The 26,109-nt window shown below is 37.9% G+C and overlaps 1 protein-coding gene across 2 annotated transcripts in view; it reads left to right on the top strand.

Moving 5' to 3' along the window:
* hdac4 (histone deacetylase 4) overlaps positions 1-26,109 on the top strand; it is a 198,459-nt gene that overhangs the window by 56,891 nt on the left and 115,459 nt on the right. For both annotated transcript variants that reach the window (XM_082174627.1, XM_082174626.1), the window contains exon 2: positions 6,477-6,545. In XM_082174627.1, coding sequence (XP_082030753.1) covers positions 6,477-6,545 — 69 coding nt within the window. The remainder of the gene's footprint in view (positions 1-6,476; positions 6,546-26,109) is intronic.

Below are 26,109 nucleotides of genomic sequence, written 5' to 3'. Positions count from 1 at the left end.
TCATTTGCATATTCATAGAACTGCGTATACTTAATGAGGCGAGGGTGGAGATTCAAGCTATTTTAAGGCATGAAGATTTTTTTTTTTTTTAAGGAAAAATGTTTAAATATGTAATTTTGGTGATCAAAGATGAGATTTAAGGGATACAATTGTTGACTACAGAGAGACTTTAAAAATCCTTATTTTATCAAGTGTCATGAGTCAAAAGATGTGGGAATTCTGTTATATACTTTATCTCCATAGTGCCAGAGTGAATTAATGTTTGCTACCATATCTGTTGTGCGTGCGTGTCTGCATATGTGAATCTGGATCAGGATATGATACAGACAGAGACACAGAGACAGAGACATATGTGTCTTAGACGCAGGGGGCTCCTGTGCCGTCTCTGCCTGTCTGTCTGTTTATGTCAGTGTGTTCTGCTTCTGGTCTACAGGGTACAGTTGATCTTTTCCTTACTTTTGTCCTGATGACAATATAGCGATATCGTATGGGTTATTAAATAATGTTAGACAATATGGGATATGTAAGACTTAAAGGTCCACTGAAGTGCCTTGAAACGCGCAGCTTTGTTTGATGTGTTTACGTAATTTCTGAAACGGGAAGCTAATGAGGGACAAATTGAATGGCTCCTCCCCCTTTTCAAATAGCCAATAGCGTTCAGTTTACCTCACAGACTACAATTTGTGCTTGACAACACCATGTAAGGGAATCCGAGCACTGATGATACCTTGGATTCAATAGTAGAGGGGTGAATAAATTGAGCAACCAAACACACATCTCCAACCCATATTGCTCCGTGACGTGTCAACGGACGCTTTGGATAGGTGGTATTTATGGCATGGGGGCGGGACTTTAGATTCTAGAAAGCATTTGATTGGACAGAAGATGTGATGAGAAGCTGAAGTCCGCGGTGATGTCATAAAAATCCGTGATCCATTTTAGCGGAAGTGAGAGACTGTAAGTTTTGAATGCTTATATCTCCTAAATTAGAAATTTGTTATTGTTTTGTAACACACTATAGCTTATTTATAACCTTATGGCTAACACATTCATACTAAAAGCTAAAAAACTTTATTTTGATTTCAGGGGGCCTTTAATGTTTAAAAACACTAATATCTAATAACTCATAAATATAATATTTAGCAAATAACAAAATGAATTACCTTTTTTTTTATACTGTACATTATAATGTTGTGATGCATTTAATGGTTTTAAAATGACTGATTGCAGTTTTTAGTGTTTTATAAAAAATGTATATCAGCCATTTATTTTGTATAGATGTGTACACAAGTAATTATGATATAAGTACTTTGAATTTTGCTTTTTTTTTTATAATATTAATTGTTATTGTTATTGTAATATGTAATATGTTAAATGTTATATACATGTATTTAAAATATATGTATTTAACAATGCACATCAATATACACACTGCATTATATAATTGACCTCTGACACATTACTAGTGAGAATATACAAATACAAATATACAACACATAAATGACTACATGTGTTACAGATAGCCAAAGCTTAAAGAAAGAAAGAAAGAAAATAACACATTGCACATTTACCTTTTTTGATTTTGACACTTTTGTACAATTTATGCACCAAGTCATTATAACTAGTTTCTCTAACCCTTGACTCGTGGCAGAAGTGCTCCTGACCGCAGAGCTTGATGCTCGATGCACGCATGCTTAAGTAACTGCAGTGCTGTGTTGTGGGGTGCAGTTGGAGATGCACTGTGGGTCTGATTAAAATGCCATGATGGTACAGGCTCTGCTCCTGTCTGGTCCAGGGAGGCTTCCAAAAATAGAGCGCGCATGCAGCGAGACGAGCCCAGGAACGTGCGGCGGAAGCACAAACAGCTCCCATCCTTTGTTTATTCTGTCTTCTCTTTAATGCCCCTCTTTCTGCCTCCTCCCATCTACATCCCTCTCAGGAGGAGAAGTCAGGAGGTGTGCTGCCACAATCTAAAAAGCTTCCTTGTTCAGAGGGGACACCGTCGGAGGGCTCTTCCATGAATGTTTTATTTTTGCTGTGCAGCAGCATGTATTAATCATGACTTCTGTCTGGATGGCTGAAAATAGCATCATGGAAAGACAAAAGTTTGTTAAAAGCCTGAGGCCTGTGCGCTAGATAGATCCTTGTCGGCTCGAGGCTCATCGTACGTGTGCCGATGTGCCGCAGGTTCCTCGGGTTCCTTGCTCTCCGGACTCAGCGGGGCTCAGTGCCGGAGCGTGCTGGGTTACAGAGGCGGATAATCACGGCTGAGCGAGGTAATGCTGTGGGCTGTCTTGTTTATCTGCCTCCTGCTCCTCCAGCCTGAACTCGTACACCCTGTATCGGAGAGAACAAACACGCGCAGTAAACAGAGGTAGGAAGGCATCGAGACATGTTCAGGTTCAGTGGTTGTGTAACATCTTGTCTGCTAAGATGTCTTCATCTTGTCAACTGAAATCCCATAATCCTTTGCCATGCGGGTCGGGATAGGGCTGCAACAATAAACATTCAAATTGAAATTAATCAAAATAATTGACTCCAAAAATGTCATTATTTCTCTCTCTCTCTCTCTATATATATATATATTTTTTTTTATTATAATAATTTTAATTATGTTAATATTTTAATTTAATGTCTATTTTTACTTCATTTTAAAATTAAAATAATTTTTTAATGTTTTGAAAATGTTTATTTTTAAATGTGATGTAAATTTATTTATACATGTTCATGGGTTTGAATATCAAAATGAAAATGTCCCTCTAAATTCATATTACATACAAGCATTGTCCAGATGCTTTGATCTTTTTTTTAAATGGCGATTTATTAATACTGGTTCTCTTTATTATAACTCAGTAATTGTAAATAAAAATAAAAATAATACTTAGTATTGCTCTGTATTGCAATATTTTTTTTTACTTTTTTAATATATTTTTTGTACGTATTTATATTATACATATATATATATATATATGCATGTTTTGGAGATTTTTTTTTTTGATACATTCTTTATGTACAATTGATTTTTTTATATGTACACAGGCTTTTTTTTTTTTTTTTACCTGATTAATTAAATAAGTAATTAAGAAGCAATTCATGAGCATATTAATCAAAATAATCATTGAATACAGCTTTATTTTCAGACACAAGCAGAGTTTGTTGAACACCTCAGTCTGGGAATACCGTGTCCACGCAGCATTCCGTGCACGTTCCTCTGGAACAGCTCTTATCAGCGGGATGATTGATACACTCTGTTCTGATCTAAATTCACAGGGATAAGTGTAGCTCTTATCTGAGCTGCTGTGTGTATTACATGAATGGATGAGGTCACTTGGGTCCTGTCATTCAATGAGATCCAGAGATATGATTAAGTCGAGATGTATGAAGGCAGATCGGTTGATAGTAGTTGAGGCTGGGAGTTTGGAGGATTGGCTCTCGTCTCTGTTTTGCCAGTCGTTGGACTATCCAGGCTTTTGATCATAGGCATTTGCAGCGTATTTTGGACAAAGAGAAACCCACTTAGATAGGTAGAAACTGCTTGGATGACATGCAAATTGACCAACCATGGTTTGTTTTGGTCTTCTTTGATCATCAAACCACAGCAATAGACATGTCCACAAAAAAAAAAAAAAATATATATATATATATATATTCTTTTTTTATTCTTTTTTTTTCTTTTATATTATTTATTATTTTCTATTATATTTTATTTTTATTTTTTTATTATTTATATTACATTACATTATATTATTTTAATTATAATATTTTATATTAGATATTATATTATATATTTTTTTTTTTAAGCCTTCAACTATACTAAAATATTTTACAAAATATTACTTTTTTTCCCCTTTGGTTTTAGTATGTAAGTTGGACAAATGAAGGTGTTTGGAGCCTGCTGTAAAAGCACAGTTCTGTCGGAAACGCTGTTAACCAGCTTTGGGAAAACCAGCTGTCTCTGCTTTGGGAAAACACTGAGAAAATGTGTGTTCTGTCGTCTACAGACCAGACCAAACAGATCGAAGTATTCCTGAGTGTTTTGTTGAAGAATCCACTTTTCCTGTTCAGAGTTGCCGTCGACCTCCGTACAGCAGGGTTGATTTGTCATCATCTGATTGTCAGTTGTGTGGGAATGTTTTTCCTGTCTTTCTGCCGCTCCGGGCAGGTTTGAGGACAGATTGGGCGTCTACAGAAGTGATGTTGGGGGAGAAAAATGGAATAGACAACAACAAAATCCGAACCCCTCCAGATTTCTGCGAGGCTTTTGTTTGTCCTCTCTGCAGTGTTCTGTGCAAACTGACGCGCAAAGCCCTCCGGTCTCACTTTCAGAGGAACTGACGACTGCTGATCCGTGGAAACGACCCTGCCGCCGCTGGCCAGACTGTGACTGGAATGTCGGATGAATGAAACGCTGTGAAGTCTTCGCATTCCTCCTCCTCTGACTCTCAGGCTGTGATTCACTGTCTGTGTTTGGCGAGTAGGTGTGAGACACATTGGGGTCAGTGTGTCAGGAAGCTCACTCGTGTGAAGTGCATCTGAAGCTCATTACTGTGAGATTAATGGAATGCCACCAAACCGGCTGTCGGAGTTATTTTTCACGTTTAAAAAATATATTATATTTTAATTAATATTTCAATTATTTAATTTTTATTTTTAAATAATTTTAAATAAGGATACACAACCGTTAAAATGTTTGGGGTCGGAGTCTGGTATGCTCACCAAGTGTGCATTTATTTGATAAACATTTCAGAAAAACAATAATATTGTAAAATATAATTAAAATGTAAAATGACAGTTTTCTATTTTAATATATTTAAAAATTTATTTTTTTTGGGGTCCTTTTGTAAATCTTTTCCTGAGATAACATCACTTATATGAAACAAAAATCTTTTGTTACATTATTACTATTCCCTTTACTGTCACTTCTGATCACTTTAATGTCATTGCTGAATAAAATAATGAATTTCTTTGCTAAAAATCGTACCAACCCAAAACCTTTGAACAGTAGTGTTCAGTAAACTGAGTATTGAGAAAATAAAGGCTATTTTTGTACCATTAATATTTTCTTTCATTGTCAATTTACCTTCATTGCCAATTTACCTTCATTGCCATTTACCATAGTATTATTATTATTATTATTTAATTAGTTATTTTATTTAATGCAGAAATTGTGAAAGCAAAAACTAAATAATTAAATTCACTATATTGTTTTATAACTTTTATAAATTAAAACTAAATATATAACACATAAATTATAACGGAAAATGTCTGATATAATGGTGATATATACAGTGTATACACACACACACACACACACACACACACACACACACACACACACACACACACACACACACACACACACACACACACACACACACACACACACACACACACACACACACACACACACACACACACACACACATATATAAGATCATATCATTATATAAGACCAATCTAAACAATTTATCAAGCTATCACACAAAACTACTGATGTATAAATGCTATAGTACCATATGATTTTTTTTTTTTTTTTTTACATTACAGTAATACAAGTTTGAGAATAATATGCATGTCTTAATGAAAATGTCACAATGGAAAATATGTTTTGTTGGTTTGTTCTTGAAGGGTTTTATGAGATTCCCCCTATGCACACTTTCTCCTTTGTTATGGTGGATTAATATGAGATGTGCAGGTCTTATGATCCCTCTGCTACTGTATGTGTGTGTGTTTGTGAATGCTAATGCTCTCATGTATTCTGCATTGAGCCTCTCTCTCTCTCTCTCTCTCTCTCTCTCTCTCTCTCTCTCTCTCTCTCTCTCTCTCTCCCCCTCCCTCTCCCTCTTTTAGAGATCTAGGCTATTTATAGCTGGTTCTCCCTGAGTTATCTTGCCTACTGATGTTGTTTTGCCTTTTCACGTAATTATAAATCCTGCTTTAGGAAATCTGTTGCGTGTTCATTTCATGTGCGCTGTGGACCTTTTTCAGGGTAGATGGCAGATCTAAATTGATTAAAATAAAAATGTGGCTGTGAGAGATAGACATAGAGTTTATATTCAGTAGGTTTTGTGCTTCGGTGTGGATTTTTTTTAGCTTATGAAATATTGAAAATATGGCCAAAACAAATTCCAGAGTGAAACTACAGAGAAAAAACATTTGGGACCTGATATGAAAGTTGTATTAGATGTGAAACAAGACATTACATTTTTGATGAATGACTACAAAGAGTAAGCAGGAACATGTATTAGAAAGAAATGAAATAGAGGCGGTTTTGTTACCTTTAAGACAGCGAGTGCACGTCAATCCCTCACATTCATTTGCTTCAAAAATATGGCGTCTTCCCTGGCAATGGTCCATATGTTGCATATGTAGTTTGTGTTCAGAGCCGTAATAGAATATCCTGATGACGTCTGCTTCCCTGATCCTCAGCGCTACACGCCATTTCTCAGTTGGAATTGTTTCTCTCTCTCCCGCAGATGGACTTCCCAGTAAAGAACAGCCACTGGAACTTCTGAAGCCATCTGGAGTCAACCACATTCCTTCTGGTAGGACTGTGTGTGTGTGTGTGTGTGTGTGTGTGTGTGTGTGTGTGTGTGTGTGTGTGTGTGTGTGTGTGTGTGTGTGTGTGTGTGTGTGTGTGTGTGTGTGTGTGTGTGTGTGTGTGTGTGTGTGTGTGTGTGTGTGTGTGTGTGTTTGTGTGTCTCACAGGGTCACAGAACGTCTGATTGGCTTCTGTGACACTGTAGAGTTGGAGTTGTGTTTAACGGCCCTTTTAAAAACGTTTCATTCAGTGGAAAATATAGCATCAGATGTACTGTCTGTCTATCTGTCTGTCGTTCCATCTATCTATCTCTGTCTGTCTGTCGTTCCGTCTATCTATCTCTATCTGTCTGTCTGTTGTTCCATCTATCTATCTCTGTCTGTCTGTCGTTCCATCTATCTATCTCTGTCTGTCTGTCATTCCGTCTCTCTATCTCTATCTGTCTGTCTGTCGTTCCATCTATCTATCTCTGTCTGTCTGTCGTTCCGTCTATCTATCTCTATCTGTCTGTCTGTTGTTCCATCTATCTATCTCTGTCTGTCTGTCATTCCGTCTCTCTATCTCTATCTGTCGGTCTGTCGTTCCATCTATCTATCTCTGTCTGTCTGTCGTTCCGTCTCTCTATCTCTATCTGTCTGTCGTTCCATCTATCTATCTCTGTCTGTCTGTCGTTCCGTCTATCTATCTATCTCTATCTGTCTGTCGTTCCGTCTATCTATCTCTGTCTGTCTGTCGTTCCGTCTCTCTATCTCTATCTGTCTGTCGTTCCATCTATCTATCTCTGTCTGTCTGTCGTTCCGTCTATCTATCTCTATCTGTCTGTCTGTCGTTCCGTCTATCTATCTCTATCTGTCTCTATCTGTCTGTCTGTCGTTCCGTCTATCTATCTCTATCTGTCTGTCTGTCGTTCCGTCTATCTATCTCTGTCTGTCTGTCGTTCCGTCTCTCTATCTCTATCTGTCTGTCGTTCCGTCTATCTATCTCTATCTTTCTGTCTGTCGTTCCGTCTATCTATCTCTATCTGTCTGTCTGTCGTTCCGTCTATCTATCTCTATCTGTCTCTGTCGTTACGTCTATCTATCTCTATCTGTCTGTCTGTCGTTCCATCTATCTATATGTCTGTCTATCTGTCTGTCGTTCCGTCTATTTATCTCTATCTGTCTGTCTGTCATTCCGTCTATCTATCTCTGTCTGTCTGTCGTTCCGTCTATCTATCTCTGTCTGTCTGTCGTTCCGTCTATCTATCTCTATCTGTCTGTCGTTCCGTCTATCTATCTCTATCTGTCTGTCGTTCCATCTATCTATCTATCTCTGTCTGTCTGTCGTTCCGTCTATCTATCTCTGTCTGTCTGTCGTTCCGTCTATCTATCTCTGTCTGTCTGTCGTTCCATCTATCTATCTCTGTCTGTCTGTCGTTCCGTCTATCTATCTCTGTCTGTCTGTTGTTCCGTCTATCTATCTCTATCTGTCTGTCTGTCGTTCCGTTTATCTATCTATCTATCTATCTATCTATCTATCTATCTATCTATCTATCTATCTATCTATCTCTGTCTGTCTGTCGTTCCATCTATCTATCTGTGTGTTTGTCTGTCTTTTGAAATGTATATTTATATCTCTATATTTGTTTCTGTATCATATATATGTATCTGTGTATGTGCACTCTCTCCTCTTGGAGCTGGAATAGTGGAATAGCAGTGGATTGCTGGCTAGCCACAAACACACTGGTTAGCCCGATGTGGTTTCCCTCCGCTCCTGCTAAAAGAGACAGAGCGTGGCATCTGTGTACAGACACTCACACATGTTGGCCCGGCCAGAGAGCCACACGCAAACCGCTGTAGTCTGAGGACTCTGGTACTACACTGAGGCTTAGTAAGGGGTTTATGGCCATGTACTGTAGAACACACACAATAATGCAATGGAAATAGGTTTTCTCTTGGCTAGAGTGAAAAGTTTTGGACCTTTTTAGTAAATCCCTTTTAATGGGAAGGAAAGGAAAGTATGTAAGATGAAAAAAGGAAACAATGAGGAATGAAGGATTGAAGAATTTTACGGAATGACAGAAAGGGAGACGGGGCAGGAATGAGAAAAAGAAGGAAATGAAGCAGGCAATGAGGAAGGAAATAATAATGGTAAATAATGTAAGAAAGGAAAGAGGGGGAGAAGATAGCAGATTATTTAACAGATTTTCTGTTAATGTCTGAGACTGAACTGGATTTGAAGGACTTTAGTTTTGTCTTGATGACCTGTTTAATGGGTGCAGGTTTAGACCCTGTCTAGGCTGGTTCAGCTGGCTTTAGTCTTGTGTAGGACTGGTTTAAGACTGGAACTGAGGAGCAGGAAACAGATGGTGCTGAAAGTCTCGCCTGGAGACCTGCTCACTGCCAACGGCGCCTTTCCACTCTTTCACTCTCCCTCTCTATCTGTCTCTCTTCCCCTGTTCCCCTCCATGCTGAATTAGTATTGATTGTAAACATGCTCTCTGAGCAGGGACCAATGGTACTTTATACCGTATGTTTAATGAGTCCGCGTGGACAAGGCGTGCTTGCTGTTTTTGGATCATAACATTCCCAGCCAGCACTGGTGTTTTTGGCCGAAATGGACTGTAGTTACTGTACGATGCCTTCATTTGTCTGATGCTTGTGTCGGAGCAGCAAATACGCAATAATAAACCACCACATGCAGCTTCATGCATTATTCAACATGTGTGAGACATGTAAGCATTAGATATTAGGCGGTCTGCGCTGTTCCTTTTGAAAAAAACAACTAAACAAAACACTGTTAAACATGGAGAGGCAGCTATTTATACAAAATACCAGGCATTGCTACTCATTCTCATTAGCATAATAAAAAATAAAAATAAAAAAAACACTTTTGTAAAAAAGTCATTTAAATTTACTTCACAGTGTTCATTTTCATTACTGTATAGAAAAAAGAGTGTTATTTATTGTGTATATGTGTGTGTTTACAATAATATTACAAAAATCAAGAAATATATGTAGGTACATAAAATAGTATATAAATGCATATATATATATATATATATATATATATATATATATATATATATATATATATATATATATATATATATATATATATATATATATATTTTTTTTTTTTTTTGTTTTTTTTCACATTTAATTAAGTTTAAGTTAATTTAGTTTTAGTTATTTTAGTACTTTGTTTGAACTAAATGAAGGAGATTAATTTAGCTTTGGCAGCTAGCTGAAATAATATATAAATATATTTTTAAATGTTTTCTTTTTAGATAATGTTTTTTTCTTTTTTTAAGTAACACCTATAACAATAATTAAAAAAACATTTTATTTCTTGTTTTAGTTAACGATAACAACCCTACTTTTGTGTTGTTTTCTTTAATGCTTTTGCATCCCATTCATTGTAATTGCATTGAAAAACCAATCAATACATGCAATTTTCTACTTTTTTGTTCCACAGAAGACAAAAAAATCATATTAAAGAATGCCAAAATGCTCATATTTGAATCTCTTAAAATTTTCAGAGAGGAAAATGCATCAGGAAAAGAGTCCTGTTTACATGCCAAACTGGTTGAATGTCTGAGTATCCTGAGTGTCTGTCTGTCTTATGTCTTATTTATGTTGTAGACGGCCTTTGCGCGGCCCTGGCGTGCGAGTTCATTCAAGCATGTTTGTCTGCATCTGTGTGTCTGCTGAGAGCTTGAGTCATCTCAGTGTGTTATTCTTACAGTTTGTGTGTGTTAAAGCCTCTTAAACACACGCATGACACACACACACACACACACACACACACACACACACACACACACACACACACACACACACACACACACACACACACACACACACATTCTGGTCAAGTAATGCTATGACCTTTTCATGCATTCACACATAATTCGCTCACTCATAGACACTCTTCCTCAGAGGAGGCTTGTGAAAGCGTACTGGCTCTCGCAAACGTGCTGGGCAGATCTCCTGCTACGAGGGCGGAAAATGAATTGAAAATGAAGATGAGCTGTTGGCGACTTGTTAAACGCCCACACCTCTGAGCTCCAAACCGGCCTTCTCCAAAAAAAACATGCAAATGCATCTGCTCTTTATAGCGATTTCATCCGATGCATTTTTGGAGAGGCTTTTTGCAGCTTTATTGGATAGACTCAGTGGAACGGGGAGTCAAATTCAAACTTGCATCTCTTGCGTGAGAACTGAGGCCATCCACCTTGCTTGTGCATACGTGCATACGTTTAAAAAAATTGGGCTATCTGTTTGTGGTTAGCCAATGGAAGCATGAATGAATGATGCATTTATATAGCGCTTTACTATGTACTTCTGTACATCAAAAGCATTTTACAATCATATATTTCCTCAACCACCACCAGTGTGCTGCATCCACTTGGATGATGCAACGGCAGCTACAGAACAATGGCGCTCGCCACACACACAGGTGTGTTAAACACATTTGACCATGTTTAAAGTTGGCATGAAGCAGAAGTTGCGATACTCCTTTCTTCCCTGTTGTGATGTATATCTGAGTGAAACAGCTCTTTGAACTATAAAAATGTTGGCCTGGACTTGATTTTGTCCATTGGGAATTGATTGGATGGTTGTGGTTTGCTATTGGTCGATCTCATGTGAGTGACAGGTTGTCCCGCCCTTACGCCTGTAAACACGTCATCAGAGAAGAGAAGAGGTATCGCTACAAGAGTTAATTTGATTAAAGATTATATGACATATGATTTTTTTTTTTTAATTATGAGCACTGGTAAATCATTTATTTAAAAGCAAGAATTGCCTATTTTGATTTCATGGTAACTTTTAAGTTTAGATTAGAGATGGGTTTAGTATTCCTAGAGAGGATTGTGTATTAATAATATACATTTTGGGAGAGTTATATAGTTATATATCACTCATATTAAAATATGTCTGTAGTTTTTTTTTTTTTTTGAATGATTTTTTGTTTATACGTCTTAGTTAATTTAGTTTATTTTAGTACTTCAAATAAAACTAAACTAAGACAAGAAATGCAGCCTTGGCAGCTTGTTTTAGATTCATATATAGTTTTTTATTTATTTTTATTTTAAATATGAAAATAAATATTTACATTTATTTTGTAAGTAATATAGTTTTAATAGGATTGATCTTCATAATTAATTATGTTCATCTAATTTCAATAATTCATAAAAAATTATGTAATATTAAGGGTTATTTAAGCTATTCATTTTATTGTTTAATCTAACATTTTATGTCTATCACATGTGTATCATAAAAAGTGAACTGCCATTATGCATCATTATTAGTAGCAACTTTGGTCTAGTTTTTTCATAAAGATGATATTTGTGTGTGATTGCTGGTCGTCTGAAGAAGAGGAGGCTTTGAGAACATGATTCACACAGGAGATGATGAACTTTATGAAGACAGATTTGTTTGCATATTAAGTAGCCTGACTGAGCGAGTTTTTCATTCAGAGGGTGGCAGTAAGAAGTGTGTGTGTGTGTGTAATGTAGTATGCATCTGAGGCTCCTACACCACAAATGTCTTCTAAAGATGGTTGTGTATCTGAGCAATATGTTGAATATTCACATTCCTTCGCTTTCTTGAGAGATATTTTTATCTCTCTAATACAAACTTCAATAAAAGCATTAGTTTTTAAAATCATTTTCATGAATCATTTTGAAATATTTCATTGATTTTATTCAAAACACTTAATTCACTGAAAACATGCCTCGACTATTTTAAAATGGATTTTTACTGTATTTTACTTCTTGCATTAAACCTTTTGAATCTATTTGGCAAAAGGGGTTGTTAGCTCAAACTTATGGTTCCTCTAATTCCCCCCTTTAATCCACACCTATCAATAGATATATTAAATATCATCAGAAAGCTGGAAAATATTGAGAGAATATTGCATCCAGTGATGTGTGTTATGTGGTGGTGTTGTTGTGTGTGTGGTGTGTGTGTGTGTGTTTGGGGTTCAGGCCCTACAGCGATAAGCTTGGATAGTCCACCCGGTGCTCCCAGAGTCCTGTTTTATCACAGCGCTGCCTCTTTATTTAGAGCACTGAATTATAGATGAGCTCTTAAGTGGAAGAGAGAGACACAAACAGCACTACAGATAAGAACAGAGAACAGGGACAGAGCTTGGCTCTCGAATGGGCGTGACCCGTATGCTAATGCCTGAAATGCCCAACCTTATTAACCCCTTCAGTCTGATTTTCCCCTACCTTTTTATTTTGTTCCATCTCTTTTTATCATTCAAAAAACAAAACAATACTGTTTATGTACTATAATATACTATACACCAGTGGTGTAAAGGTTAATTACTCACAATTTAGTTTGTCACGGTCTTGGTACGGTTCAGTATGTGCTATATTCAGGGAAAACGGACTACTGTCAAAAAAATGATATATATATTTAAAAACAAATAATCAAACTACAAGCAATAGCACAAATGAATACAATAGAGCAAAGATACAAATACAATAAACAGTGCTTTTCAGGTTATTTAGGTATGTAACAGTAGTTTTCAGATACAGAAATTGAATAAAGTCATCAAATGTAAAACAACATATTTGCATAATCTTCACTGTATAAATTAAATAAAGATTAATCATTATTAATGTTACAAAAGCTATTTAGTCAAGAGCAGTGAGTGATTTCCTTGTCTTTTTTTTAAAAACACAGACAGCGGGAATATTAGGCTGCTGTCACTTTAAGACATAATTCACGGATTCCAATACACTCATACTAATACACATGCGTTATCTTTCTCTACTGTTTATGTTCACTTAAGACATAACCGACTACGTTTACTAGGATACTCACCAAGACAGGCATGTTGACATCATTTGTGAATTTGCCCGTTCAAGCGTAAGACTGGAAAGAGAACTCAATATTTGCGCACTGTCTGGCAGCTTTCTGTGTGCGCATTTTGGATGAGTGCACACACAAATCTTCTCACAGCATGCACAAGTTCTCTTTTGCGTCTTGCGCTTGAATGTTTAAATTGACAAGGCTTAAATGAGTATAGTTTAAACAGATAGCAACATGTGCTTATCAGGTCTCACCTGCGCTCACACGCTATCAACACCCGGGTGATGCCGGCGTAAATGACTGCTCATATTAGAGCATACGGCAATCGCAATGCATACGTGGGTGGCTGTTACACTCCTAATAAATATATAGATATATATGACTTGAACCTGCATCTCTTGCGTGAGCACGGCTCACATTACTGTAGCACAAGTGCAAACTGCTATAACACATTTATAATAATATAACTTATGGACAGTTTTAAAGGATGTAGATGATGAAATTTGACACATTTTGCAGCACTAATGTAATCTGCACACTGAAATGGTGGCATGTTTTTAAGAGTTATGGAGCTTTAACAGTCACCTTGTCTCCACTATAAGGACAATTTCTTTGTGTGGCTGAAAGATTCTTTTGGCTTACGGTGCATTTCTCTTTCACTTTCTCTCACTGTCCTTCCCTGTCCGCTTCTCCCTGAAGAAAAGGGTCATTGCACTGCTCCACCTCTCTCTCTATCCCTCTCTTCTTTTTTTCTCTCTCCAGGACTGGCTGAACTCCAGAGGGGATGGAGTCCAGCCAGGTCAGTAAAGCGGACTGATACGCACCGCTAAAGCCAAGAGGGCGGGATGGGTCGAGGGCGGAGCCTAACTGCTATCCCAACAGCCCTGCGCAATCCTACAACAATTCAGCACAAGTTTTAGTGCTTACTATGAAACCCATATTGCATAGCGATTTCTCACTCTGCTGATTCAACACCAAAAAATGCATTTGACCAAAACTTTTGCTGACACAAGTTTAGACTATTTATTATCGAAAGAGAGATCAATTGAGTCATGAAGTAGAGTTAGGTGGTATATCTAAAGTCTTGTTGCTCCAAAATCCTGGTGATTGTGTGTGTGTCTGTGTGTGTGTGTGTGTGTGTGTGTGTGTGTATTTATAAATACACATATAAATATATATATATATATATATATATATATATATATATATATATATATATATATATATATATATATATATATATATATATATATATATATATATATATATATTAGGGATGGGACGATTACCGGTTTCACTATAAACCACGATAAAATGTACTGACGGTTAGTATTATCGTTTAAAATTGAATTATCATTAAAACCGTGTTTGATTATCGCGATTTTAATAACACACTGTAAATCCTGTCCAGCCAGCAACAGTCTCTGACGCAGGCGCAGCGCGCAATGTTGTTGTTGTTTTATTGGAGAAGGAATGGCGGAAGGCAGATTAATGTTTTAAATCTTACGTGATCACAGAAATATTATCAAACAAACTCAGTAAATAATAAATCAACTCTGATTTCATTTTCAATACAATCGAAAACGGAGACGCAAGACAGCAAGTTGTATTTGAATGAAACGAGAGCGCATCCGTTGTGATGGATGTGCGCGGTGTTATAATGCGTTGTTATTGACGCCGGTCATTTTAAGAAAGGAAATGCCACAGAATATAATCTTGCTTAAAAAAGTGCATAGAGCTGCTCGTTTTATTTGTTGTTTGTTGATTTTCAAATATAAAACTTTGTCTTCAGTGTGAGCATCAGTTATTTTTGAACACTTTCATCTCGTTTTAACAAAACCGTGATAATATTGATAATCACGATAATTTTGGTCACTATTATCGTGATATGAAATTTTCATACCGTCCCATCCCTAATATATATATATATATATATATATATATATATATATATATATATATTAAATAAATAAATATATATATATATATATATATATATATATATATATATATATATATATATATATATATATATATAATTTACATTTGCGTTGATGTTGGCCGTCCTTATATATACACTGCTCAAAAAAATTAAAGGAACACTTTGAAAACACATCAGATCTCAATGGGGAAAAATGTCATGCTGGATATCTATACTAATATGGACTGGGTAATGTGTTATGAACGAAAGGATGCCACATCGTTTGATGGAAATGAAAATGATCAACCTACAGAGGATTGAATTCAAAGACACCCCGGAAATCTAAGTGAAAAAATGATGTAGCAGGCTTGTCAATTTTGCTGAAATTTCATTGCAGCAACTCAAAATGGTACTCAGTAGTTTGTATGGCCCCCACGTGCTTGTATGCGTGCCTGACAACGTCGGGGCATACTCCTAATGAGACGACGGATGGTGTCCTGGGGTATTTCCTCCCAGATCTGGACCAGCGCATCACTGAGCTCCTGGACAGTCTGAGGTGCAACCAGGTGATGTCAGATGGACCGAAACACAATGTCCCAGAGGTGTTCTATTGGATGTAGGTCAGGTGAGCGTGGTGGCCCTTCAATGGTATCATTCCTTCATCCTCCAGGAACTGCCTGCATGCTCTCGCCACATGAGGCCGGGCATTGTTGTGCACCAGGAGGAACCCAGGACCCACTGCACCAGCATAGGGTCTGACAATGGATCCAAGGATTTCATCCCGATACCTAATGGCAGTCAGGGTGCATTTGTCTAGCCTGCAGAGGTCTGTGCGTCCCTCCATGGATATGCCTCCCCAGACCATCACTGACCCACCACCAAACCGGTCATGCTGAACGATGTTACAGGCAGCATAACATTCTCCACGGTTCTCCAGACCCTTTCCTGTCTGTCACGTGCTCAGGGTGAACCTGCTCTCATTTGTGAAAACCACAGGGCACCAGTGGCGGACCTGTCAATTCTGGTGTTCAATGGGAAATGCCAATCGAGCTCCCTGGTGCTGGGCAGTGAGCACAGGGCCCACTAGAGGACGTCGGGCCCTCAGGCCACCCTCATGAAGTCTGTTTCTGATTGTTTGGTCAGAGACATTCACACCTGTGGCCTGCTGGAGGTCATTTTGTAGGGCTCTGGCAGTGTTCATCATGTTCCTCCTCGCACAAAGGAGCAGATACCGGTCCTGCTGATGGGTTAAGGACCTTCTACGGCCCTGTCCAGCTCTCCTAGAGTAGCTGTCTGTCTTCCTGGAATCTCCTCCATGCTCTTGAGACTGTGCTGGGAGACACAGCAAACCTTCTGGCAATGGCACGTATTGATGAGCCATCCTGAAGGAGCTGGACTGCCTGCGCAACCTCTGTAGGGTCCAGGTATCGCCTCATGCTACCAGTAGTGACACTGACCCTAGCCAAATGCAAAACTGGTGAAAAACAGTCCGAAAAGATGAGTAGGGAAAAAAATGTCAGTGGCCTCCACCTGTAAAACCATTCCTATTTTGGGGGTTGTCTCACTGTTGCCCATCTAGTGGACCTGCTGTTAATGTCATTAACACTAAAGCAGCTGAAACTGATTACCAACCCCCTCTGTTACTTAACTGACCAGATCAATATCCCAGGAGTTTAACTGACTTGATGATATTCTCTGATTAAAAAGTGTTCCCTTTATTTTTTTGAGCAGTGTATATATATATATATATATATATACAGGTATATGTTGTATATAAGTTGTGATAGGAATTATTCAACCCCCATTACAAATCAGGTTTATTGGCAAAATTTACAGACTTTCAGCTGTTTGCAATGAACAAATCAAACAAGAGTAATTGAAATAGCTCAACACAACAAATGTTTCAAGTGGTTTCTGCAAATTTAACTGAAAATGCAACTTTTAATGACAGTCTCAAAATTATTCAACCCCCTGCATAGAATCCCTCACAACAGCACAAATCTGCAAAACAAGCACTGCATCTGTTTTATCAAGCACACCTGATGCCACTAATCAAGGGCTTAATTAGTTGCACCAGTTGTGTTTGAGCTAGAACACATGAAATATCTGAACTGGCTAGGTTTGTTGAGTGTCATGTTTGACTCAAGTCAAAAGATTGTTCGCAAGTTCAAAGTTAAAGGAACAGTGGTTACACTACCTGGACGGGGCAGAAAATGGAAGCTATCAATGGCTGGAACCAGATTTCAAGGCGCGTACTAAACGCATGCGTTTCCATGCCAGAACTCCAAGACGCACACCACTACTGACCCAAAAGCACAAAGAAAAGCTCCAATTTGCTAAAAATCATATAAATAAGCCACAGAAGTTTTGGGATTCTGTTCTGTCGAGCGATAAAACAAAACTGGTACTTTTCGGCCCTATGGATCAGTGGTATGTCTGGAGGAAGAATGAAGAATATGCTGAAATGAACAGTCTGCCTACAGTTAAGCATGGTGGGGCTCGGTGATGCTCTGGGGCTGCTTTGTATCCTCTGGCACTGGAAACCTGCAGCGTGTGGAAGGCAAGACGGATTAATTGAAGTATCTGGAAATCCTAGGGGAAAACGTCATGCCGTCAGTGAGGAAGCTGAAGCTTGGGCGTCATTGGACCTTCCAACAGGACAATGATCCCAAGCATTCCTCAAATTCCACCAAGGCGTGGTTGCAGAAGAAGTCCTGGAAGATCCTACAGTGGCCATCATAGTCACCTGACTTGAACCCCGTAGACAATCTCTGGTGGGATTTGAAGAAGGTTGTTGCAGCACACAAACCCAAGAACATTACTGAACTGGAGGCCATTGCTCATGTCTGGTATACATCTCGTTTGCAGCAGGTCATAACAGCAAATGGGTGTTCTACTAAGTACTAAAGATGCTTGCCATGAAGGGGATGAATACTTTTGAGACTGCAGAAGTCATTAAAAGTTGCATTTTCAGTTGAATTTGGGGAAACCACTTGAAACATTTGTCATACCACCCAGTCCTAAATGAAGTCACTGTGAAAAGGTCTTCAACAGCCTTTTCACCAGAATGTTTTTAAGCTCTGTAGGCTGTGAGAGGGAGATAGTTTTCAGAGGAAGTCACCCGTGTACAGTACATGAGTTTTTGGAGGGAGAATGCTGCCTGGTCCAGGTGCCAGCCCTCACAGATGGTCATCATGCCTCCTGCCTGGCCCTCTGAACGTGGCACCCGTATCCAGGTCGGATCTGCCAAGCAAAGCGGTCGGCAGGCAGTAGACGGCTATTCTGTCAGGACTGTTGCACTCTAGACAGATCTCATTCATACATATTCTTACATCTGGTGTTGATTCCTACACATTATCCTAAGTAGTTGTTTTTCAAGGTATTAGCAATCAATTTTAATGAGTTTTTTATAAATAAAATAATAATTATTATTATTATTAATATTCATATTATTCTGGTTTTGAACCATTAAGTTTTTTTTATTTTTTATTATGACGTTATTTTCATGACAATTAAGCAATTAAATCCATTTCAACAATACTATCATATAAAATCTAATTTACTATTAATTAGTATTCAACAATTTATTAATTTACAATTTATTTAATATTTTGAGTAATTGCTTTAGTAAAAAAGTCTCTCCGTCTCTCTCTCTCTCTCTCTCTCTCTCTCTCTCTCTCTCCTGTCTCTTTCTTTCTTTCTTTCTTTCTTTCTTTCTTTCTTTCTTTCTTTCTTTCTTTCTTTCTTTCTTTCTTTCTTTCTTTCTTTCTTTCTTTCTTTCTTTCTTTCTTTCTTTCTTTCTTTCTTTCTTTCTTTCTTTCTTTCTTTCTTTCTTTCTTTCTGTTCCTCTCAATCAGAACTCGGCTGTCCAGATGCGTGTCGTGACTATGGTGGTGTCCGTTCTACATAAACACATCTATCAATCTCTGTATGTTCTACTGCCACTGATGGATTGACAGCTTGGCCGAGCGTTTTGATTGATTGACGGATGTATCATTCCTCTGCAGTCCAAGTCTATGAGTCCAGCTGTCTGTCAAACTGGCCATAGTGGCTTGTTAGAAGGGCATTGCGTAATGCTCTAAATGTTGCCAGGACCGGAGCAGATCAATACACACACGCCACACACACAGGCCTTTCTAAGACCTACAGGAGAACAGTTGCCGCCCATGATTGTCTGGCTGAACTCGAAGTGGACTTGCAGTTGTGTAATGCTAGTGTCACCAAATGGAATGGTAGAATAAATGACTTTTTAAACAGGTTTTCCCGAACGTTACGTCTATTTCCAATTGTTTGGGCAAACAGATGCGAATCGTTGAGCCAATGTGCAATGTTAAAAGCACCACAGTGTTTAGACTTTATTGGGAAACCAATCTACAGCTTACTTAAAGTTGTCTTTGCACATTATAGTCAACAGCGTTCACAACCCATTTTACATCCGTGATGTGGTTTATTTTTAAGTCAAACAGGATAGTCAACGAGAAGGAAAAATGGTGGCTTTGTTTTATTTATCTGGTCTCTGTATTGCCTAGTGTAATTGTTAACTAAAACTATTAAAAATCCTTTTCAGATATTGAACTAAAGTTGAAATAAAATATTAGATGAAAAATTTAACTAACTGAAATAACTTTAGGCTGAAGTACTAAACTTACTAAAAATAAAAATGACACAAAAGCTAAATAGTAAAAAAAAAAAATGACATTCGACTATACGTCCTTCGGATGAGACGTTAAACCGAGGTCCTGACTCTCTGTGGTCATTAAAAATCCCAGGATGTCCTTCGAAAAAGAGTAGGGGTGTAACCCCGGCATCCTGGCCAAATTTGCCCCTTGGCCTCTGTCCATCATGGCCTCCTAATCCTCCCCATCTATACTGATTGGCTTCATCACTGTCTCCTCTCCACCAGTAAGCTGGTGTGTGGTGGGCGTTCTGGCGCAATATGGCTGCCGTCGCATCATCCAAGTGGATGCTGCACATTGGTGGTGGTTGAGGAGATTCCCCCATCTATGTAAAGCGCTTTGAGGTCTCAGAAAAAGCGCTATATAAATGTAACGAATTATACAATCTAATTGATAATTTGATAAACACTTTAATATTATATAAATAATGCAAAAATAACACTGGCAGTTTATGTTTTAGATTTCAGACGGGTACTCATGAGCTCTTTTTGTCTCGATACACTCTTTTTTGTGTGTCAGTTTTCAGAACTAAATAATAAAAAAAATTAACCATTTGCCAACATTTAAAAATGTTTTAAATATGTTCCCATTTTTTATTAGATGTTTGAACATTTTTGTTCGTTTTCATTTATTGAATGATTTTAACATCAGAAAATTACAGTAATGTAAACAGAGGGAATGGACTGTTTGGTTCTGGTCGGACTCCTGTCGTGTGCTCTTCCACGATCACATGTCTGTAACAAGATGAGAGCAGGATATTAGATGGGCTAATAGCTGAGGAATAGGTCTTTTCCTGGAAGCAGCGAGGCCGTTATTGCAAAGACTCGGAGGGAGAAAACAATCCTGCTGTAAAGTTACCCGCAGATACACAGACCATGTGCTTCCCCACAAGCATGTTTTCAAACAGCCGTTATTTCCTGATGGCTGCAGAGGTCCAGACTGACTTTTGATTTCCGGCTGAGTGGACGATACCAAACCTAATTTATTATTCGCCTCTGTCTTGTTCTTGAAGAGCAGAAACTACGTGCAATGCAAATGGATGGGATGCGTTTTAGTGCATAGTGAGTTTTGTATGGGTATTAGGGGGAGTGTCGTGTCTAGACTGGATGCCATTTAGCAGGATGGTTTTGCTGTTATTTGCAACTTGCTGAGAAAAAGAGCATTTGTCTGTTGAAGCAAATGAGCCTGTTATACTTCTGCATGGTTGCAAGTCAGGGTTTAGTTCTTTGAAGATGAGCCCAGTCTATGAATATTCAAAAAATAATTGTGAAAACCTTAAAGTGAACTTTTCTACAATAATGATAGACAAAATAATTTTGGATCTTGGAAATATCTGTGTATATACGCATCTGTATGTATATTTTTCAAGCTTGTTTGCAAGCTTTAGTGATTCTATTTGGTGCCATTAAGAACTTGAAATCTGTAGAACAAAGCTGTTCTCGGATGTGGTCCTTATCTCGCAAATTAATCAGCATATTTCCGCGCAAGGCTTCTGACAGCTTTCCATACTGAAAATGAATGGGCATTTGGAGGAACTCCAGCTTGAAATGCCATCCATTCATTAAACTCTGATTCAAGAATCCAGAGCTAAATGAGCTTTTTTCTGAAGTGGTTCACAAAGTCCCTGCCTCTTGCATGTTTGTTTATTCAATATTTTGGCTAATTTGATTGTTTTCAGCTATACCGATAAAAGCGTAACACAGATCCCTTCGACATGCTATTTTCTAATTCACAGCATAGGGTTAGTAAAAGGCTGTTGCATGATCCTGAGCAGTTTACCGACCTCTCTTTGATTTGCATGGCACCGCGGTCATCATTTGCTGTCATTTGCCATATGAGAGCCTTATTTTTCTGCTTTTAAAAGCCTTCACGCATCTGTGTACTTACTGTCTGCATTATTCATGCTCATCTCAGCACTACACGTGCATGTGTGCAGTACATTGGTCTGCTTCACCCACATCATTTCTGAGAGAGAGAGAGAGAGAGAGAGGATCTAAGCGTCTCTGAAGCCTCTGGTCAAAACCAGCGAGGTTACGCAGCCCGGCCAGGCCAGGGTCCGCAGGGGCCTGGAGCTCTTGAGTGAAGACACCGCGGGGCTAATGGACCAGCACACACACTCCCTCAGCTTCAAGAGCTACAGAGAGTGTGATGAGCCGGAGGGACTGAGTAAATATGAATGAGGTCTTTCCTCCCACGTGCTCTTCACTGCAGAAGCCATTGATGTTGTTTTGACATCGGAGTGTGAGAGAACAAAAGGAGCAGAGCCTGAGCAGACTGAACAGGGCTGGGCTCTTCCAGTGAGCTTGACCAACACGTGTCTTAACCAGGCGTGATTTGAGAAAGCAGAACTTGACTGTGAGTACGGCTCGGGGGCGTTGGGTCAGAAATTAATGGGGGTATAAAATGCAACTGCAATGCAAAATGTGTATGCTAAAATTCTGTTCTTAGCCAAGCAAAATTTTCAAATGATTCAGAATTTATTTTAATAAATTGGTTATTTTACCTCAAATAATGACAAAAGTGTGTTCTTGTATTAGATTTGCACCAAAAAAAAATCTAGTTTTTGGTCACTGAACTATTTCTAATCTTTGTTTTTAATATGAGAAAGACACACTTCACCTTTAATGGAAGTGAAGTGAATTAAGCTGATGGAATATCTAATGAACTTCTCAAAATTCTATTTTAGACCAAGTTAATCATTTAAATGATTCAGAATTTAATTGAATAAATTGGTTAAATTGAAATTTTTTTGTCAAAGAATAACAAACAGTGTGTTTTTGTATGTTTAAAATAAGTGTTCCTTCATAAATAAAGAATAAAACAACTCAATGAAAACGTTAAAGGTGCTCTAAGTGATGCCGGGAGTGTTGACATTCGAATTGTTGTCAAACAAAACGGAGGCTAGCTAGACCCTCCCTCCTCCTCATCCCGTCTCCTCCCTCCTCCCCTCCCTTCCGGCATAAAGGAAAGTCAAAGTAGTCACTAAAAACAAAGTTAAGTTTTACTGATACTTCATTCAATGTGTAATGTCACCAAGTTAGATAAATGCTTTTATATATTGCAGAACAGAATGCAGAAAAAGAGAAACATTGTCTTAAAATCGTTTCGCCACCTGAGGTTATACTATAACTATAGCTCCCATACAAGGACGCAATAATAGCAAGATAACGTTAGCTTCGCGTTTCCCAGTGAGCATAAACAACGGCGGCGTCGTAAACAAATTTAGTCAAAGTTGTCAATAGCCTATAAATGAACATTCAAATCCATAACAAACCGTGGGTGAAAACAATAATTCACACAAATTGTCGCCCTACTGTGAATTTGCTTGATCATTTACAATAGAGATTGATCGCTAGCTGAAACATATATGTTGTATTCACCAAAGCTAACGCTGACTGCATAGTTCTAGCTAATTACATCCTTGTGTTGGTTTGGCGAACATGAACGTCAATTTAGAAAGAAAAATGGATTTACCTGTTCTGCAAAAACAGAGCAACTGAATGTCTGATTGGAAGCCCTTCTGCCGGCGGAGTTCTCGCCACATTTCGAGGGTTTTTCCGATGTAAATTCGTTCCTTATCCTTGTCCCTCTTCTTTACAATTTGTTCATCGGAACGTCGTCTCTTTAGTCGTGTGTCGGCCATAATTCAAACTTCCCCCTTCATGCTTCTCTCTCGTCTCTCCTCCACACCCCCTTCATGTCCACGCGCACTAACCCCCAAACCACACCCCTCAAATACTTCTTGTCGGTGATTGGCTGGAGCACTGTTTGTTGTGTTTCGTGGTGCGGGTGAGCCCAGTTTGTTTTTGTTGCCGTTTGTGGAGCCTGTGGTGTCTAGAGAGACCACGTTTTTTTACAGTGTGTTCAGGGGACAGGCAGCTAGCGGATAGTGAGGAGATGTTTGCTGTATGTGACAAAAAATGTTTTGGCCTAAAAAACGCGTGACATCACTTAGAGCACCTTTAAATACAGCGAAATACAAAGTCTGTCATGAATCTTTAGATTGCGTAGACTGATAGGTCTGTCAAACTCGATCTGCTTGCAATCAGATTGGGGCATTGGTTGGTTCTTGCCGTATCAGTAGCCAATGCGAGCCAAGCGAGCTTTCAGAAACCCTCCATCTTCCCCAGCTCCACCTGTGTAGATCTGCTAATTCATGTTTGCAATTTTGGACAGCAACAGCATGTCTTTCTGGCATATCTAATCCATCAAGACCAAAAATATCACACAAAAAAAAAATTTGCACACCAAGGCTCCAAAAATGCAAAAAATGTAATAGTGGACAGTGGACACAGATCACATTTCGAGCATGCACGCTCTTTGTTAGAAGAGCATTTTACAATGCCGAACACTATTCACCGAGTTTTCGTCATGACAGAAGTTAATTCCTGACGTTCCTCAGGGCTTGTGTGAAAAACTTTTGGGTCTTTTGACGAAACAGTCACTTGTTCAGCCTGGCCAGTTTGCACGTACACAGAGGTGATGTTGATGAACAGATGACAGCCGGATGAGCAGAGGTGCAAAAAAGTGAAGGGGCACAAGTTGAAAAACAGGTCAACACAACAACATGTCACAGAATGCACATTGTGGCACATTAAAAATAATTTTAAATACTTATATTGTAAAACCTAATGGTTATTTAAATATTTAAAATAAAATGTATTTGTTGTAAATTCATCTTGTGAAGAAATCTAAAAATATACCAGTCATAAAAGTAGACATTTATGGGGTCTCATTGTCCAAAATCCTGCTCAACATATACTACCGTTCAGAAGTCTCTTCTGCTCATCAAGGCTGCATTCATTTTATAAAGTACAGTCAAAACAGGGATATTGTGAAATATTAATACGGTTTAATGTAAAGCTGAATTCAGTGTCATATGATCCGTCAGAAATCATTCTAATATGCTAATTTGCTGCTCAAGATTTATTATCATCAATGTTTAAAACAATTATGCTGCTTAATGTTTTTGCAGAAACGTTTTAATATTTTTCAGGATTCCTTGATGAATCGAAAGCTCAAAAGAACAGCATTTATTTGAAAATAAACTATTTTTTGTAATATTATAATTGAGTAAAAAAAAAAAAAGAAGATTATTTATTAATTTCCTAAACAAAAAGAAAATCGTTCTTACCTCAAACGTTTGAACAATAGGTTGCTGTAAATATATTACAAGTATGTTAGTATAGACTGTGATTTTGTCTCTTCAGGCAGTATTTCACTTTCCATCTGGACAGAAAAATGATTTAACTCTGAAAACTTGTTGAAAGTCAAAAATCCTAATGGAACTTGTACAGGATTCCTTTGGGATCGTCTGTCATCATTTAGAACCAGTCCTAATTTAATAAAAAATATATCACTGGATAAACTGAAATTCTTGCAGGATTTACAATCCAGTGCACAATCCAATCAATTCAACAGTTACACGTAACACATCTGTTGAGAACTACTTTTTCCTTACAAGAAAATTCCCATTAGGAATCTATAGGATTGACTCCAAATATAGATTTTATATATAAAAATCCCCCCCAATTGTTTTTGAAGCATCGGTGTGAAGTTGTAAGCAGAATCATATGGAGCTGTTTGGAGTTGTTTGTGGGATCATGTACCTCAGGTCCATGTCTCAGGATGTTGATCAGTGCTCTGTCTGTCACACTTGTGTGTTTGTGTGTGTTTGGCATGATCCAAGAGGAGAGTCAAGAGCATTCAAAGTAGCAATTAGCCACAATGAGCAAATAAACTGTACTACAAACTGTGCATGAAAAGCTGCAATTATCTTGTTTGTGGAAACCAAAGTAAAATTTGGGAGCATCCCATTCATGTGGTCTGCTCTCTGTGGACATTCATTTGTAGTAGATTCTCTCTCTCTCACTGTTTGTGTGCGTTTTGATGGACTGCCTGTCTAAATGTCAAATTTTTGTGTCATTGAAATAATATTGTATTAATATTTTCTATTTTGTTTTCATTTTCATTTTAGTTAAAGTTTTAGTAATTTAGTTTTCCCCCCTCATTTTTATTACTTTAAAAAAATATCTATATAGTTTTTATTCATTTTTATTTCAGTTAGTTATTTGAGCACATCAAGGAAAACTGAATAAGAATGACAAATGTGTCTGACATCTGGCTGAAATAAAACACTAATATTTTATTTTATTTCAAGTAGAT

The sequence above is a fragment of the Leuciscus leuciscus genome (assembly GCF_965113295.1).
Source record: "Leuciscus leuciscus genome assembly, chromosome: 7".
NCBI classification, from domain to species: Eukaryota; Metazoa; Chordata; class Actinopteri; order Cypriniformes; family Leuciscidae; genus Leuciscus; species Leuciscus leuciscus.
Note: the sequence above shows the minus strand (reverse complement) of the source record. Positions and strands in the feature narration are given on the sequence as shown.